This window comes from Polyodon spathula, chromosome 5 (genome assembly GCF_017654505.1).
Source record: "Polyodon spathula isolate WHYD16114869_AA chromosome 5, ASM1765450v1, whole genome shotgun sequence".
NCBI classification, from domain to species: Eukaryota; Metazoa; Chordata; class Actinopteri; order Acipenseriformes; family Polyodontidae; genus Polyodon; species Polyodon spathula.
Genome location: NC_054538.1, coordinates 4162987 through 4181848, shown reverse-complemented (window position 1 = coordinate 4181848; position 18862 = coordinate 4162987). Strand labels below are relative to the sequence as shown.

General features: G+C 39.5%; 1 protein-coding gene across 1 annotated transcript; it reads left to right on the top strand.

Annotated features, from left to right (window-relative positions):
- The first annotated feature begins 1238 nt into the window (after positions 1–1238).
- On the top strand, positions 1239–18843 carry LOC121315448 (ubiquitin-conjugating enzyme E2 J1-like). The gene is made up of 8 exons (XM_041249551.1): positions 1239–1665; positions 9923–9996; positions 10203–10334; positions 10995–11079; positions 12663–12768; positions 13081–13210; positions 13835–13963; positions 17351–18843. The coding sequence occupies exons 1-8, from the start codon at positions 1635–1637 to the stop codon at positions 17630–17632; spliced, it is 969 nt and encodes a 322-aa protein (XP_041105485.1). The 5' UTR covers positions 1239–1634; the 3' UTR covers positions 17633–18843.
- The last annotated feature ends 19 nt before the right edge of the window (positions 18844–18862 follow it).

Genomic DNA, 18862 nt, shown 5'->3' with positions numbered 1-18862 from the left:
ATGCCATAGAGTAATGTAATCTGTGCAGCTAGAGGATGGAATGCAACAAAATGTTGTGTTTTCTCCATTGCTACTGTTAAGAATTTAGAGCTCTCTTTAAAAATCATTTATGGAGAAAATAAATGTAATGCTTTAGGAATACAGACCCCTAATTTGGGCTTGCAGTTCCTGCACATAGATAACACACAAAACACTCAGACAGAATGAGACTATTTAGAAAGATCATTATTTATGGTCAGGTGTGATCATTCTGATTGGAGTTGCAATTGTGGACCAGTGAAGTGGAACTGGAAGGGAAAGGCGTCTTTCTGCTGATTGTACTGTTTGTAATATTATATTTTGTTCACATAGTTCCACTATTTTTGCACCAAATTTTCCTGAAAAGAGTTACCACTGAAAATGCCACCAGGCAGGTAAACAATTTCTGCACCCAAGTGCTTTCACAATGCTACTTTTCATTTAACTTGTATTATTCATTTGACTTGGTAAGCATAACAGTTCACCATCTTATGTATTATCGGTTGTATATATTTGCACTACAGCAGCTGCACGAAACACATTTAGGAACTTGGTTCTCTACTAAGGTGATACATGCAGTGTCCTCAATGGAAGCCTTTTTTATGTCACACCCTCCTTTGCTGTTTTTGTTTTTATCACTAAGCCACTTCATATGTATTTATTTATTGTTTAACTTCTCAGAGTGTTCAACTATTAAAATAGTAGTTAATATCTCATGAAACCTTTATGAATTTTATTTGTTGTATTTCATTAGACTTATCACTAACCTCTACTGCCCTGCAGAATACTGAGTCAAGTTCTACTGACCCCCCACAAGCATTTCTATTGGAAAATCCAGTATGATGCAATCGGATTATGATTTACTCAACAGAAGTTCTACATTACAGCAGTGTCCAACATGACTAGTGCCAGATTTCCTGTAGGGCTGGTATTATAGGATGTATTATGACAGATATTATGTTTTTTAAAGGGGTGTGTTTCTTTGTATTAGTTTATTATAATTAGAAAACGTTATGAAAATCTCACTTTGTTTATAACAACCTCAATACTGAGTAAGATTGTTTGCACTCCGTCCCTGCCTTGCTGTCATAATCCACTTACTGTAAACCTGTCAAATAAAACAGGTGATTCCAGTAACGTAATGCAGTATGTCATCAGACAAGTTGAGCGCCTGCGTTAGGGACAGGCTGATCTTAATTACAGCACCGTGAGCTTTATATAATTTCATATGTCTCTCCAATGCTTTGATTTTCACCGAGAAGGGGAGAGGCAGGTGTTTCCCTGTTAATGTTTTAAATAAAGTTTTTTTTTTTGTTGTTGCGTTTTTAACCAAATCATCAAATAGCGCTGACCTGTCACCATCTCACTGACCATCATCTGCATTATCAACAAACTTTCTGCCACGTCAGGACGTTTTCAAGAAACAAAAACGAAAGTGCCGTGCACAATGTGTTCGTCGTTAAACATACAGTAACCACAGCGCTACAGGGAAGCTGAGAGGAAGCACACCGACTAGCACTGCGGCCTGGGGAATAGCGATTGTTCCGAACGCAAAACGGGCCGTTTAGAGCAGAGGAGATCGGGGTACCTTTATTTTCCTGTCTCCCTGATCTGAAATGGAAAGAAAATACAACCTGAAAAGTCCAGGTAAGTGTTATTTGTTTCTTTGACAATCTTTAATGAGACCCCGGAAGAACGGTGTTGTTTGCTTTTTTTTTTTACGTCGGTATGCCAGTGTAATCATTGCTTTGCGTTCGAGGTGTTTTATTTTAGTTTTATTATTGTTAATATTAATTCAGTCAAAGTTAAGTTAGCAGGTATCCATTACATCATAAAACATGAATGCAGGTTATGCAAACTTTATTTTCATTTGCGACGCGGTGTGTGTTATTTATTGTTTTATGTCAAATTCTGTTTTGTTTACATTTATCTTTGCTTTTCATTTGCTGCTTTTATTTATTTTTATCAAGCGCTGCTTCGGTGCTTGCTTTTTTTTAGGCCCATAAGCAGCTGGCTTTCTGTATCTTGTTTTCGCTGTGTTGGTACCCTTGTTAGCCTAGGCCGCGCCCATCGGATCTATTTATTAATTATATTTTACATTATCTGCCACACTTAAAATTTACAAACCACGGATACGACTATATGTAACAAACACTATATAGTTAGTACAGTATGGTTAAGCGACTCCGACCAGTCTGGTCTTATGACAGCAACCCATACTGGCTAGTCATGCGTGTTATCTGACGCAGCCAGGGCCGCCCGTTCACAGCTTTTAAGTGAACTGATCTGTGTTAGATACAGCTGACGCCAATTTGTGGGTTTTGAACCTTAGCAGAGGTCAAAAGGCCATGGGTAATGACATTTTTTATAGAGCACGTATGAATTCCTATATGTGTTTCATATGAACCATGACTCCATCTGCGATCCCAGAGGCGCAAGGAGCTAGTTTTTAGTTTGTACTTTTAGAGAGGTCAAAGGTCGTGGGTGATGGCATTTTTTCATAGAGCACATATGACTTCCTGTACGTGTTCCATTATAACTTTGACCATGTCGGCACACCATAGGAGATCAAATTTAAACGTTAATTCCGATATGGCTGCCAAACCATGTGACCAATCTGCTTTTGATTTTAGCGGTTATTATTTTATTATGTTATGCACAACTGTACCAACATTGAGGAGCATATGTGCAACATTGATCTTGTTATGGGTCATAACATTTGTTTTTCAATTATCAATATGGCCGTCAAACCGTGTGACCAAAACACGCCATTTTGAAATCAACAGTACTTCACATTACCCGCTACTATCATAGTCAGTTTCATGTCTCTAGTGTATTGCAGAATGGATTTTTACTTTGATATATGTAAATATAGCAATCGTGAAATTGTTGTTTTGCTCGCTACATCCATGTTTTTTAACAAAAAATCGCAATTTTACAAAACTTAGAAAGGACCTTGTCTTGAGCAAACGTGACAATTTTGGTGCCGATCAACATTGCGGTTTCAGACAAGAAGATCTTTGAATATTTTGCGCAGATCCAGTGCAACGAGCAAACCAAACATCCAATTGATTTTGTTTCAACATTTTCTTTTTATAGGTCATTCATGTGCTATATGCTGACATTGTCAGATCTCCATTTTAAGTCGTTTTTGTCGGCAGGAGTTTTGAAAATTGTCCATTATTTTCACGAGAGCTAGCCTAGTGGCCAAACATAGGCGTCTACTTACGTGTGTGTTTTCAAGACTCTGCGACAAACTTTTGGTGGAAAAATAATAATAATAATAATAATAATAAACAGCAATAACAATAGGCTTCCCAGCCTACTTCATGGTCTGCATGGAGGTTTAATTGGTCCATAAACAATTCAGAACCGGGTTGGAACAAAAACCCTGGATTAGGCCCTAATAGACGTGCCAAATGATAATATGTAAAACAATACACGTGGTACTGTAGGCATATTAAAAATATTGAATGGTAGAACATTCTGCAATACAAATACCTAGTACATTTCGCAAAGGGGGAATTAGAAGAGGCATTGATTGGTAGGTCACAACATTTATGAATAATAAGAAAAAATAGTAATCTTAACAAAACATATACTTTTCCCCTACAATTCAAGTATTAAATTGTGTAGGCTAGAAGCTGGTTCCATGGTCTGTTTCTCCAAAGCAGCATCTGTTACAAGAGGTTTTTTTTGTTTTTTTGTTTTTTTTAGACTCCACATTATTAATTATTAATCAGTGAAAAAAAAACAGCGGTATCACAAATTCCGCAAGGTCTGGATCATAGCCAGGTTTTTTGTGTGGTTTTTTTATGTGATTAAAAAAAAAAAAACTGTACTATAAGGCCCTACCATTTGAATTCAATCAAGGTGCCAGTAGAATGCAGCAAAGGTAATCAGAAACTAGCTACCTGAATAAAACTGAACAGCCCTGCTGTCAGAGGCATCTAATTTAAAGCAGATTCCCGGTATTTGTCTGAAGCATCCCTTTTGCAGCTTTCGCTCAGTTTACTGTTTATTCCAGTTTCACAATGGTTCACGACCTCAACTAAAATTGCATTTTCTTTTCAATACTTTTGCACTTGGCTATTTTAGTCAGTTTAGCATAATTATTTAATTGATTAGGTCTACAAAGAGTAGTTTAACAGACAACACAGACTCAACTTCTCTCTTTTTTTTTTTTTTTTTTTTTTTTTAAACTCCACTTCCAGTGTCAGCTTTACACTTGTTAGGTTGCATTTGTTTAACAGAGGTTTAGGTTGAAGTACACAGGCGTATGCCTGCTAGTAATAGCACCAACACCTTTCATCAACAAACCTAAAAAGGAAACAGCGATCGAAGTTGCGGTTATCCCTATTGAAGGCAATCAGGCAAGTCTTGTCGTAACTTTTGACTTATGTTATCATATTAAAATTATTAAGGGATGCTAGTATGAACTACACGCAGCACAGTGTACGATGAGGTCCCGAGAATGCCATCAGCTTAGTGCTGGCACTTGCAACACTTTTTCATTGTACAGAAGAATTCGGTTCGGTTTTATCTTTTGTTGGAAGCATTCGCTTTGGAATTTTATGCAAATGTGGATTTCAGTTTGGGAGGGTCATATACTCTGCATCCTTACCTTGCCCAGGACTACAGTCCTACAATTCCCTGCAGAGATGACACATGTATGAAAACTAAGAATATATATATATATATATATATATATATATATATATATATATATATATATATATATATATATATATATATATATGAGAGACAAATTAGTTTTAGTTAGTTTGATCACAACAGGTTCGATATTCAATAACACTTTCAGATTGTTATTGATTGCTAGTCAATAACTGTGTAAACAAGGGAACCCAAAGGACTGCATTTTGTTCAGTAATTAACATGTTTTATTCCATTTAATTAATACCCAACAACAAATTTCATAATTTACATGGAAATTATGTCTTTTGGCACTGTAGTCCTAATTACACAATTTGTTATTTATTTCATAGCACACGCCATTATCCAGGGCGTCTTACAATTGTTACAAAATATCACAGTTCAACTATTACATTACAAGGTATCATATAAGATATCACATTACAGAATATCACATTACAGATAAGAGCTTATCAGCCAGTGATGGAGGAGCGGAGGGGGCGAGAGGGATGTAGGGAGTAATGATAGCCTGGAGATAGGAGGGAGCAGAAAAATCAAGCCAGCGATAGGCGAGTACAAGAGTTTTGAATTGGATGCAAGCAGCAATAGGGAGCCAGTGCAAAGAGCAGAACAGCAGTGTAGCATGGGAGAAACAAGGAAGGGAAAGACAAGGCGAGCAGCAGAGTTTTGGATGAGCTCGAGTGGACGGGTGGCCAGGGGGGAGTTGCATTAGTCAAAGCGGGACAGTACCAGGGCCTGAACTAGGAGCTGTGTGGAGTAGTCAGTGAGGAAGGCGCTGATTCTGCATATGTTGCTGAGGAAAAAGCAACATTAGCGTGCCAGAGTAGAGGTATGCTGAGAGGGAGGGGTCAAGGGTGACACTGAGGTTCTTGGTGGATGCGGAGGGAGAGAGGGTTGTGGATTCAAGAGGAATAGAGATAGAGAGATCAGCGGTGGGGAGGAAGAGGGGAAGAAAAGGAAATCTGATTTGGAGAGGTTGAGTTTGAGATGAGGCAAGTGCATCCAGGAGGAGATGGCCGAAAGACAAGTTGAGATACGGGAGGAAACCTCAGGGTCAGAGGGGGGAAAGGAGAATTAGATATGGCATCATCAGCATAGAGATGATACAAGAAGCCATGGGAGGAAATGAGGGGACCCTGGGAGCGGGTGTAGAGAAAAAACAGGAGGGGTCCCTGGACTCCGTCTTGGGGGACACCTGTCAAAGGAGAGCAAGAGGCAGAGGGTGAGCCACACGAGGACACCCGGTACATGAGATCAGCGAAGTAGGAGGAGAACAAGGCAAGAGCAGTGCCGGAGAGTCCCAGGTCAGCGGGGGAGGACAGGAGAATAGAGTGGTCCACCGTGTCAAAAGCTGCAGAGAGGTTGATGAGAATTAGGACAGAGGAGAGGGAGGCGGCATGGGTAGAGAGTTGGTGACAGAGAAGAGCGGTTTCAGTACAGTATGAGGTTTGGTATTTGGGTTTTAATGAATGGTGCTGCTTTGTAAGGAAATACACACAAGGGCTATGCAATGAAAAAGGTATGCCTGTTACACGGATCGATGTCAGACCAGTGGGAAGCCAAAGTTTGTTGTGGTGATGGATCTATTATAATACTCAGAAGTTGGGTTTGGTAGTTGTTGATACAGCTGACCTAATGTAACAAACGCTAAAGTTCACTGCCCCATGTGATATTTTTTATAACAAGGTTTTGAGGAACTGAAAAAAAGGGCAGTTGTTCCTGGTTTATTTATTTTTTTCTGTAAAATAGCTCCATAATTCGAACTGAAGTCTGTTCATGACAACCTGCACAATGAGAAGGAGAATATAATGAAAGGTTGGCTGCTGTGTGGTATGTGTGGGGGTGTTCTGTCCTTTCACCCTGCAGAGCATCAGTAGGTTATGTAAGTGCCTGCCTCATTGCTAGTTTAATCCTGAACACTTTGCACTGAAAACTAAAATGCATTATATAACAGGATTTAATGTTCAAAACTATAATCCTGGACCAGAGCCATGTGACCAAAAACCTTTACGTCATTAGAGTCATCCAATCTGTGAGCTGGGACTCAGTAAACCATCTAATCAGAAATGAAGTCACCAGAAGTTACTAGGTGCTGTCGCCTTGACTAAGAAAGAACACTTGGTCAACGGTGTCTACCCATCTCTAGCAGGAAGAGGCTGTCGGTGTCACAGCATGAGAACTCACAAATGAGAATATATTTTTTACGTAAGCTAATAAGTAAAGTGATTCCCGGTAACCCAGTAATACAGTGAATTGGAGTGCTGGCAGAGTGTCCTGTAAAGATAATTTAGAGTGCAATCAGTTACAGTAACACGCTTCCAGTCATGAGCACAACATAGTACATAAAAACTTAAGATCCTTCATAGTTTGGAAAAACAAGCATTTTGGCCATGTTTCTTGGCATCTCGAAAACTGTCTATGGTAACTCGAAATGCATCATAGGATCAGTAGTCCCAAAACAGCTACTAAAATACAGTAGAGAGATGGGAATCTGGATGTATGTTAATACATTTCCCAATGTCCTTTACACTCAGCTGTTCGAACTCGGGCAGTTTGTTTAATTCAATTAGAAACTGCTAAATTTAGCCAGCCAAATTCATAGTATCAAGACGTGTTTAATTCGAGTTTGTTTTAATGAGACTTGGCTGTACTGTGTAATGAAATGTATTATGGTAGCTACCTGTTTGTTTTTTACCAGAACACACTGTTGCTATGCACATTCCAAAGTTTATCGCAAACAACTGGAGAAAGTTTGTCTCTTGAATTCTTTTGTGCATTCAGTCAAAGCAAATCTTGTCTATAAAAAATAAAAATAAAAACCTTGCACACTAAATAAAGTCCTGGGCTGGCAGAGACTGTCAGGGCATGCTACAGTGGAGAATTGCACAGCTGTCAGTTTAGATTGATTTTGTTACTGTTGTGAGGGCTGGATTGGATTTACACCCACACAGAACAGCCAGTGCAAAAATATGCTGAACACAGCTACCCTTTTCTATACTTCTTTCAGATTCATGTCACTCCGGGGGGCGGCTTTTCTCCTGTCTCCTCTTTGTGTTGATCCCTTGGGATGATTGCATTTTGCGTCTTAAAGCTGTTTGTGCTCTTCAGAGTACTTTTTAACCCCCTAAGGTCTACAAGGAATTGAGCGGTTATTCTTAATATACATTTGAGAGTGGCTCGCATATCATTAGAAAACTGACAATTTGGACGACCAGATGCAACCCGTCAGTAAATTTAAACCCTGTTTCGTGCACCTCGTTGCAAAAATAAGAACATTGGCATCATTTTATTTGTGGTGTTACACTTTATATTGTGAAAGCCCCAAAAAGTAAGAAAGCACACACTTCTGTGTATGCGCTGCACCCCTCAGGACTGATTACTTTGTTGAGCAAGTAGCACCCTTACATGTATTCTGTAGTAAGAGCTGTATATCCCTGCAAGTCGATTCAGGGCAAGGGAGTCTGTATCCCTTAATGAATACCTGCAGAACAGTTCAAACACCCTTGCGTTGAGTTCCAGTGAATCAGTGTGTCCTGGCTGCCCATATTGCCTGTGGTACAGCAGGGTTTATTATATTTGTATGCTGCATGTTGATAGAAGTAGTTTGAATATGTCTGAATAGGATTATAATATGTTTACAGATTGTTAAAAAAGGGGGGGGACTTTGTGCTGCAAGGGGCTACAAATTCTTGTCAGAAAAATGAAGTTGTTGTATTTTAAATGTACTTCCTGAGTCATGTTGCTGACAGTTACAGTGTGTGTTCCTAAAAGACACAGGCTATGCAGGCAGTAATGTATACAACCTTCAGCTGGAAATCAGACAAGTAGTTGTTTGGGTTGAGCTAGTTCCAACTCTAGTAAAAGCATATACTTGTTGTGTTCCTCACTATAAGCTCTGATGCAGAGTGATGTAGATCTAGCCTTGATCAGTCCAGCACGTGGGACACCTTATCATGATTTCCTTGGAACAAACTAGTTTATAGCACAGAAAGTGAGTGAGAGGGAGCCGTTTGCCCACAGCGGTATTGATCTACCACCAGGGCAAGGTCGTCTGGCCCAGTGAGGTGAAAAAAAACAAGATCAATGCCCTGATCTAGATATAGAAAAAAGTTCCCAATAATATTCACAATGTTAGTCTGCAGTGAAAAGTGTTTATCTGACCATTATATTGTAGTTGGTACAAGCAAAATAGTTCAGAATAAAAAAAAACATTGTCATAAAGTGTTGCAACAATTTCTGTTGTACATGCATTCTTAGTGGTTGCACACCCAGGCCTTGTGTAACCAACGTTGGACACTTTGCTTGAATTATCATTTGGCATGTGGCCTGGCTTATAAGTCAAGGGTTAAAATGCACAGCTGTTTTTGCTGGTAGACCATGTCACATGTCTTAATACTCACTGAGATCCCTCATAACGATCTTATATAATTTTGTATGAGCATGATTAATTGAACTCTGGTAGTCTGTAGTGAGTTCTATGCCATCTTTGCTCATTCAAAGCTGGCTCATACCTATTGGTGATTGGCAAATAGTGACTCATACATTTCTATTTTGAATTAACCTGTGCTTCGGTTCTTAATGACCAGTGTGTAAAAATCTTCTGGCTGTAAGTTTTCCTACTTTGTTCTATTTGCTGTTGAAATTGTACCTAATATCCACGGTTTATGTGATACAGTACATACCTGGCATTGCTGTGGCAGTTAACCCACAGTAGTACCAGAAGGTAATGGCAGCCTGTGGCAGGCTGGCGAGTGGAAAGAGGCCCAGAGACAGACTGCAGTTCAAGAAAATAACTATTTTATTATAAATAAACACAAAAATGAAAGGGCACAAGGGCCAAAACAAAACAATTTAAACACAAAGAAAGACAAAAAGCAAAATTTACAAAAATAACAATTTCCAGGCTGGGCAATGCCTTCACTGGACTCAAACTTTCCAAACAACCAAAAAAAAACCAACCTGCTTCCTCAGCTCCCTCTTCCCAAATGAGAAGCAGAGGCCTCCTTTTATATCAGGTGGCTGGGCGCTGATTGATCGTTAATCAACCTAATCAACTAATCAACCCCAGCCACCTGAACATAATAAACCCAGGCAGGTAGGGGAAGTTAACCCCATCCCTGCCAATTTAGGGCAGAGCTTTGCTCTGCCACACAGACGGTCAAGTTTGTCCTGCTCAAATCATTTGCTCACCTGCAATTGAGTGTCGTGTTTTGTCTTTGTGTTTCCGTAGCTGTGAAGCGGTTGATGAAGGAGGCAGCTGAGCTCAGGGATCCAACAGAACACTATCACGCACAACCCTTGGAGGTATGAACAGGTGTAGGGGAACTGTCTGAGCTTCGGTTTTAAGTGATGTCAAGCATCGGTTTTAAGTGATGTAGTGCACATGTGTTTGCGAAATGAATAGTTCCTTATGTCGAAGAATGCATGGATTTGTTTTATTTCGAATGCCAGGGTACTTGCCCATCTCCAAAAGTGTGCTGTGTGTTTTGATTTTCTGTTTTTTGTCTCAGGATAACCTCTTTGAGTGGCACTTCACCGTCCGTGGCCCTCCTGATTCTGATTTTGACGGCGGTGTCTATCATGGCAGAGTTGTGCTTCCTCCTGACTATCCGATGAAACCTCCCAGCATTATACTGCTCACAGTAAGAGTGTTGTTACATGCATCCTAACTGATATGTGTACATGGATGGAAATAAGACACCTATTGCATAGCAGTTTCACTCATTCCAGGCTTTAATGCAAGCTTAATTAACCTCAGTGTATAGATAACAAGCTCATGTGTGTCTTATTAAGCTCATTGTAAAACCAGGAATGGCTCAAACCACTATGCAGTGGGAGTCTTATTTCAATCCCTGGTATATTTTGAATGCCTTTTTAACGTAGAAGCATAATTTATAACGTATTGAAGCCCATAGGAGAAGCATTGTGTACAGTAGCCTCTGTAGCTGTCCACCTCCCACCCTTAAGAACCATCTTGCCAAAGCTTTGAGATTAACCAGCTGCTACTGAGGCACCGGACGAGCAATGATGGGCTGAATGGCTTCCTTTTATTTGAAAAAGTTTTTTTATGTTCTCAGTCAGCCCTGAAAAGCGTTGAACATCATCATTATCATTTTTAGACTTTCCCAATTGCTAGTAATGGATTTATTTAATCAGAAAATGATTCAGTAATGTTGGAAAATGGGTATTCAACAGCATTACTTGTCGCGCATGTTAGAAGTTTTGTGCTGAATGATGCTGTTCAAAAAAATATATCTAATAATAATAATAATTCTGATGGCTAATGTTCAATTCCATTTCAGCCAAATGGGAGATTTGAAGTTGGTAAGAAGATCTGTTTAAGCATCTCTGGACATCACCCTGAGACCTGGCAGCCCTCCTGGAGCAGTATGTAGTCTCTTTATATTACACTTCAGAGACACTTTTTCAGTCTGCCCAGAGGCACAGTTGAAAATCTCATGGTTTGTCAAATGGAATCTGTCAATAAATAAAACAGTAAGTGAAAAGCAAGTACAGAGAGGCGTGCAGAACAAACTGAGACCAGTCAAAGTGTGATCCATTGAAAGTGCAGTCCTCAGTGAAGGAGTTATATACAGTAGAAGGACAGGTGCACTGCAGGAGCTTACTGTTTTGAATATCAGAAACTTGACAACATTTTGGTCACAGCATTTTTGAAGGGCAGTTTATGCATGATTATGTAATTCGTCTGTTTCTGCCTTAAATATAGAAAATGAATTGCTTGTGTCATGCCTCTAAACAAAATACCTAGAGATTATTTAAAAAAAATATATATTTACCTGGACTTATCTAATTTCCTGTTACTGATTGAGTTGTTATGTTTGTTCATAATTATATAGTGTTTGGAGTCATAAGGCAATTAAAATATAATTTCACAGCCGTTTTAGACAATAGTGGCTTCCCACATTGCACAAGGAACTCAGCTTGTCATGCCTTTTCATACCTGCCTAAAGATAGATATTTGTTTGAAGTCTATGGTGCCAACCTTCTGTGCAGAAACTGCTGTTCTGAACATTAAGAACACAAGTCGCCACAGCTGGGGTTCACATCAGTGGTAACCCTGAGTAGACTGTAGATGTGATTAATACCATACAGGGGTAGCCACGGCTGGGGTTCACATCAGTGGTAACCCTGAGTAGACTGTAGATGTGATTAATACCATACAGGGGTAGCCACGGCTGGGGTTCACATCACAGGGGAATAACCTTTTGGAGGTTGATGCAGTTCAGGCAGGATATGAAAGTGTTTCAGTTGGGTTTGTAGCATCATTATATAATGTCAATGAAATTCCTTTTAAATTACCCAAAACGGTATATTTTCCAGTAAAATCAAATCAGACCGTGGCCTTTATAATACAGAAAATTTAAGCTAATTCTGATGTCCTGTTTCTGTTCTGTGTTACATGAAACACTTTTGAAACACATCTATTAACTGTTTTTGGGGGTGGAGTAGATGAGTTGTTGTGTTGCCTTTTCTCAGGGTTTTCTATCCATTCTCTTCTGAAAAATACAGCTTCAATGTAAATACAAAAAACAAACAAAAAAAAAAAAAACCTGCAAATTTATTTCATTTCCCAGATGCATTTTGCTTGACGTTAGGACACGGCCTTCTGTCAAGCAGTCTGTCCATGTCATTCATTGTGTAGCAGTCTGTCCATGTCATTCATTGTGTAGCAGTCTGTCCATGTCATTCGTTGTGTAGCAGTGTGTCCATGTCATTCGTTGTGTAGCAGTCTGTCCATGTCATTCGTTGCAGAGGGTTTTTTGAGGGGAAGCTCAAAGGGAGTGTCCTCTAAGAGGTAAATCCAAGCTTAAGCAGAGCAATAGCAGAGCATTACTCCATCTTATGTAACGTGGATGTTTGGCTTGACAGCATGTGATGTGCTTTCATATGAATTATGATTTCATTTAATCTAATGTTGAATTATATCTATATATTTTTTTCTCTTTCAGTAAGAACTGCACTAATAGCTATAATCGGATTCATGCCAACAAAAGGAGAGGGTGCAATAGGGTCTCTTGATTACACTCCCGAAGAACGGAAATCCCTCGCCAAAAAGTACGATTTTTGTTCTATGAAGCGGTAACCCTTTACACGCCCAGACACAGCTAGATGAAGAAGAGGTTATTTTTTGTGGGGGTTTTACTCGCGCACCAGAACTTCTGCTTTCACAGGCTGTGCTCTGCTTCTTATATGCGAGTTGGGCACACAATAAACACCCCAATAATCCAGGGATAAGCACTAATCATTAGCTTGCTAACAGTCAGTACTGATGCGTTATTTCAGGTTTTCTGAAAGAAATGTCAATGAAAAGCAAGACTGATTTGTCCCTCTTGTTAAATTTATCCTGTGATTTCGTGTGTCATCAAGGTCCCAAGACTTCTGCTGTGAGGCGTGTGGGGGCAGCATGCGGTCTGCTCTGCTGCCTCTGACCTGCAACAGCAACCCAAGCGACAATGACAGGGAGGCCAAAGAGCTTGCAAGACAGATCAGCTTTAAGGTACACCAGTTACTGGGCTCTTTTTTGTGCGTATGTCTGTGTTTTTTTTGAAGAGCCGATTACCTATGGTGATAGCTCAGTGCCTCTGTGATCTTTGTACATTCAGAAAGGAGACATAAATAAACTTTTTTTTTTATTGCATTTGACTAATGAGCATGCCCATAGTGAAACGTAATTTGGCCCATGGCCTTGTCCGTTGGAGCTCGATAGCCGCCCCTATATGCGGGCCGAGCTATGATGTACTGTATATTGATTGATGCCAGCTAATGCCAGCGGGCAGGACAAGTGGCACTCTGGACCACCTTCCCCCTGGACAAGGCACCCTGCAAGGTGGAGGCAGGGGAGGAGGAGGACCAAACAAAGAAACGACAAGGAGGCGTAGACGAGACGGCTATTTTGTAGGAACCATTTGATTAGATGTGTGATTAGAGGGTGGATTCCTCTTTCAGAAACACAACATAGTTTCCACGGTGTGTGTGTATATATATAATGATGTGAACACCTGTCTTTTGATTAGACAGGTTAGATGAGCTCCAGTTAAATAAAAGCACCACTGGACATTTCACTTGCCATTATTATTTCTGCAGCAGCAAAGATAAGTAATCTCTGTGCTTGATTTTACAGGCAGAATCCAGTTCTTCCAGTAAAGCAGCCCAGAAGCAGGTACTGGTCAGCCCCGTGAGCTCAGAACCATCTGTAGAGCAGGCGTCTGCGTCCGGGACCCAGACAGAAGCTCCCGAGTCCCCGGAAGCGGTAACACACTTCTGCTTTTAGTTATACCTGTTTTCTTTTGTAACTGACTCCAGGATTTTAAACAAATTAATTGGTTTATATGTTTTCTTTCTCTATGGGCAAACCACAGGCAAATTGCCCTCTTGATAGTAAAATGTATTACAGTGGAAAATCTGTCCCACTGAGATATTTTCAAGTAAAATCTGTTAAACCAACAAAAGAGATAGGAAAATGTGTGGAGCTTATAAACCCTTTTTTCATTAGCAACATTTTATTAGATAATGTAAGAATAGCATCGAACTGTCACTCCGCTTAAGCATTCTAGTCTAACCTCCACCGCTGTTACCTGGCAGTTGGTACATGCTCTTCTGTGTCACACTATAGATTAAGCCTTAATAAGATTATTGTATTGCATTGGACTGTAAGACGAGCAGTGTACCCTTCACACACAGAGATGTTAAATCACAGGGTCTGACAAAGAAGACACCTCTAACAGAATCATAGAAAGAGACTTCAAAGTTCTGACCATCCCCTCTGTCTGCTGCGGCAGTGTGTAATGTTTTAAATAGATGGGAGGCTGAACACATATAGTATGTTATTGTTTATAGATTCCAAAAACGGATTCATATTTAAGGCGTTTACTTGGATGCAACAGGATTTTCGCTTGCAGTTTGGTGCATCTTAATAAAAACAAGTTTGTATTTAAAGTGACCATGGACAGTGAACTAACCCAAATGTGTATCTGTCGGGGTTGAAGATAAATCTATTCAACAGCTGTGTGTTTGGGTCTATTCAGGTTTTTAAAAAGTTGAAGTGTTGGATTAATTTTTTTAATTGAAATGGATGCAGTCAGTTAGCAAAACCAAGTTTTAATTCAAAGTACAGGGTGATTAGTAAGTTTGCATTTGTGCAGAAAACATTCTAAGAATATATTTCATTAGAACAAAATCTGAGATGACCCGGCCGGGACATTAAAATGTTGGTTGATTTGGAATAATAATAATAATAATAATAATAATAATAATAATAATAGGCACGGGCGGCCATAGGCCCTCACTGTTAGATAGATTTTCACAGCCCTGTATGTTGTGCTGTGGCAGAACCAGGCCATGAAACAGCTGTTAAGGTGCAGTGCAATCTAGGTCCTCAATGCCTCATACTATTAATCCTGTTAAACAAATATCAAGAACTTTAACTGAAAAAGCACAGTGGGTTACAAGACAAAGTCTCTGATGTATGGTGTAAAGTTAGTTATACGTTTACTTTGAGTTTGAAGTGAAAATCCCCATTATCATTAACAAAATGTACTGTAACTTGGAGTAAGATATTGTTGTTAAACAAACAAACAATAAAAATAGTTGGTGCCAAATCATCTTTAACCCAAGAAGCACTGAAGGGAAGCTTTGGAGCAACTAGTATAAAACTGGTGGTTATTATTGCAGTGCAATGTATAACCCACAATAACCATCAGACCTGCATACATATGCATCATGATTGATTTTTAAGTAGTTTGCTAAATTATAAACAAAACAAGTCTCTCTCGCCGCACAGCTCAGACAGCTGACAAGCGTGATCCTCATGCCAGTGCTTTTATTATACCTGAATAATAGTAATAAAAATATACAAGGCACTGGTGCTATAAAAAGACTCCTGCCTTTGTGGTGTCAGACAAGAGAGCTGAGCCACATGCAGTAATGCAGAGCTCCCTGGCAATGGAACGTTGTTTGATTTAGTGCAATTGGGGATGAGCAGTAGAACTTACCAATGCTGCTTCTATATTAAGAAGAAAAACACACTGAGAGAACAAGGCAACTGTTTTCCTTCCCAGATCTGTGTCCATCTCTATATTACTGACACTTTGCTGCAGTATATGCTGAATTAGCTGTGTTTGTAAATAGGTACTGTGTGTGTATCAGGGTTCTTATGCCAGTGGTGCTTTGGAAGCAAGGCATACAACTCCAGTGCTCAAGAATGGAAGCCCAATTCTTTGAGTATTGGAGTGTCTTTTCCGTGTTTGCTGTGCTGTCATTGCATGCTTCTGAACATTATTATAAAAAGAACTGATGCTCTTAAAAATAGCTGTGGGAGTGCAATTTACCCAAATAAAGCTTGTGGCATTTATCTCTTAATATTGAAAGGCCAGCCGGTCTTTTACATAACTGATCCTTTAAAAAAGTTGGCTTTGGTTCAATGCTGCCACCTGACTCCAGTAAATGTAGCCCAGTGCTCTGTAATAAATGATGGTTAAATCTTAGATAAGCTGTGTTTCTGCAGTGACAGAGCTAGAGATGAGTGTGAGTGGGGGTGAGGGGGCGACAACGACAATGACAACAAAAAAAGTCATTTAACATCATTGTCATTTAATATCATTGTCATTTAGCATCATTGTCATTTAACATCATTCTCACAGCACAGCACATTGGTAGGCATTTTAGTCTTTCGATCAGAGCTGAAGACTAGAAGCTAGGACAATACCTGCTAGCTGCTGATTATATTTGTGATAGCTCCCTCTTGGTTTGTTGTTCCTGTATACTATAATGTCTGTGTGAGGGGAAGACTGTGCAAGTGTTGTTGTAATCCATACACAGACGCTTGCAATCCTATACACACACACGCACACACACACACACACACTGCTTTTAATTGTTCTTATAGAAGTAAAATCTAGCTATATTCATGACCAGTCTTTTCATTGAAAAGGGGGGAATAGGTTAATAAAGAGAATACCTGTGAAACATTGCAGCCAGCAACTTTATATTTAGAACTATTTAAACTCCTCCTTTCTAGTTTAAATTGCTTTTACCTGTAATTACTGAAGACCAGTTAATACATTACAATAATAATACAATAATACATTAACTCCCTATCATTAAATGGTCTCGTTCTTGACCTACACAGGCTAAAATCAGGTATACTTGCTTTTCGTTCACATTGGCTGTGAATTCAGAAATTTCCACTAATAATTTATTGAATACTTTGTTACAGAAAATTATACTGGGTCACTATTAGTTGGGTATTTTTTTTTATATTTGTTTTTGGGATAGATAGCCCTTCTTCGGCTATAGTTATAAACATGGTGCAGTAAACTTGTTGTTCTTCAGGGATTCTGTGTTGTACTTGAAGAAAAACATGTTTACAGCACTATTTACTTTTCTTTCTACATAGCTGAAGAAGGGCTTTTGTCTGAAACGTCCTCAAATAAATCATTTTTAATCATTTATATGAAACTGGTCCAACAAGATAACATGACTACATAAAAGGTAGCTGCTGTAGAGAATTGATGTTCCTCCACTGCACAGTGATAACTAGCTTGAGGGGAGGAAAAATTAGTGCGGGACTTCACTCACATTGTCAGTGTTTTAAATAGAGGTGCAGAGTGAATGAATTTCTGTCGCGTTTTTCTTTCAGGCCGACTCTAAAACCAGCCCCCAGAGCAGTCCCAGGGAAGAGGCTCCCCAGCCCGGCCCTCTGAACAGACCTCTGAGCCCTCGCCAACGCCGTGCACAGCAGCAGAGCCAGCAGCCTCGGAGGCCTGCCTCCCCCACCTACCCACAGCTCCAGCGCCAGCCTGAGGGTTCCAGCCACGTGGGGCTGGCTGTTCTCATAGTGGTTCTGACTTTAGCGCTTGCTGCCCTTATCTTCCGAAGGATCTACCTGGCCAGCGAGTACAAGTTTGACTATGAACTGTAACGCTTTTCTTGCTTCATCTGACCACATACTGGAGACATCAGCCAGCCTGTAATCCTGTAGACTACGTTATAGTATTAAAGTCAGTTTACAGCACTCGTTAGTCAGGCATGGGGCAGATACATAGGATTTCATTCACTGTTTGGCTTTGAATGGGTGTAATATAAATCAGAATATTAAGTTCAGTGGATGAATATACAGTAGTGGACAGCTGTTCTTTTTAGCTTGATATTTTAACCCCAAAAAGGCCAATTTTCTTTTTTGCTACACTTTATTGCTCATAGTATACAACCAGTTCTTTAAACAAAGAAATGGCAGAACAGCTGTCAACCATGCAGTCCCTAATTATGGCAAACCGAGTGCATCCTAACAAATGTCAGAATATTTATTATAATATATACCGGAATATATGACATGATATTGTTATAAAAAAGGTTTTTAAAGTTGCTTTTTTATTTGATCTCTCTATCTGTCTATATTCAACAACCTCAATGCTGTATAATGTCTTGCACAGTCTGCAGTACAAAAAAAGCTTCAGTGTTTAGTTGCTTGAACCAAGTAGTTGGCTGCCAGTAAACCCCAAGAAAGGAATTTGTTTTTTCACCCACCTGCTCTTTGGCCAGGACTTAATTCATCTTTGACTGTATTTGTAGTGAATAATATGGGCACAACAATTGCCTGTTGGGTATTTTCAGTGACTATTCCACAAAGGAGTTCTGTAATACTGAATGAACATAACAGGATCGAGGTCTGCAGGTAATTGAGATTTGACTTCCCCTTGAAGAAAACTGTAGCTCTATCTACTGTATGTCAGTATTTAAATGTTAGCCTGCATATTTCAACATTCCACCATTAATAAGAATGACCTAATAGTACATATAACAGGAGTGATTTCAGATACATTTATTGCACATCTCAACAAAAGGAACAAGAGAAATCCCATCTGTCTTTTACATTAATAATATTTAGGCTCTGCTGTGGAATTGTGTATTTTTTTTTGGGGGGGGGGGGGGGGGGGGTACCAAGACCCCAAATTGATCTTGAGGGAGTGGAGAGTAGTTTGAACAGCATTGCATCCCTTTGAGGCTATATGAGATGAACTTCATGTGGCAAATGTTAGGACAGGATAACTATTACATGTGTATGTCAATATCAGGTTTTGTTACAGTTATCATTTGATGTTTCAGGAAAAAATAAAATAAAGGTATTGCTTGTTTGTAGTCACTGTGTCAT

Bases quoted from the DNA above. Each gene is read 5' to 3' on its own strand.
- LOC121315448 (XM_041249551.1), top strand. From the start codon at position 1,635: ATGGAAAGAAAATACAACCTGAAAAGTCCAG. The intron at 10,335-10,994 runs GTAAGAGTGTTG...ATTCCATTTCAG, and splicing joins CCAGCATTATACTGCTCACA to CCAAATGGGAGATTTGAAGT. The intron at 12,769-13,080 runs GTACGATTTTTG...TGTGTCATCAAG, and splicing joins CGGAAATCCCTCGCCAAAAA to GTCCCAAGACTTCTGCTGTG.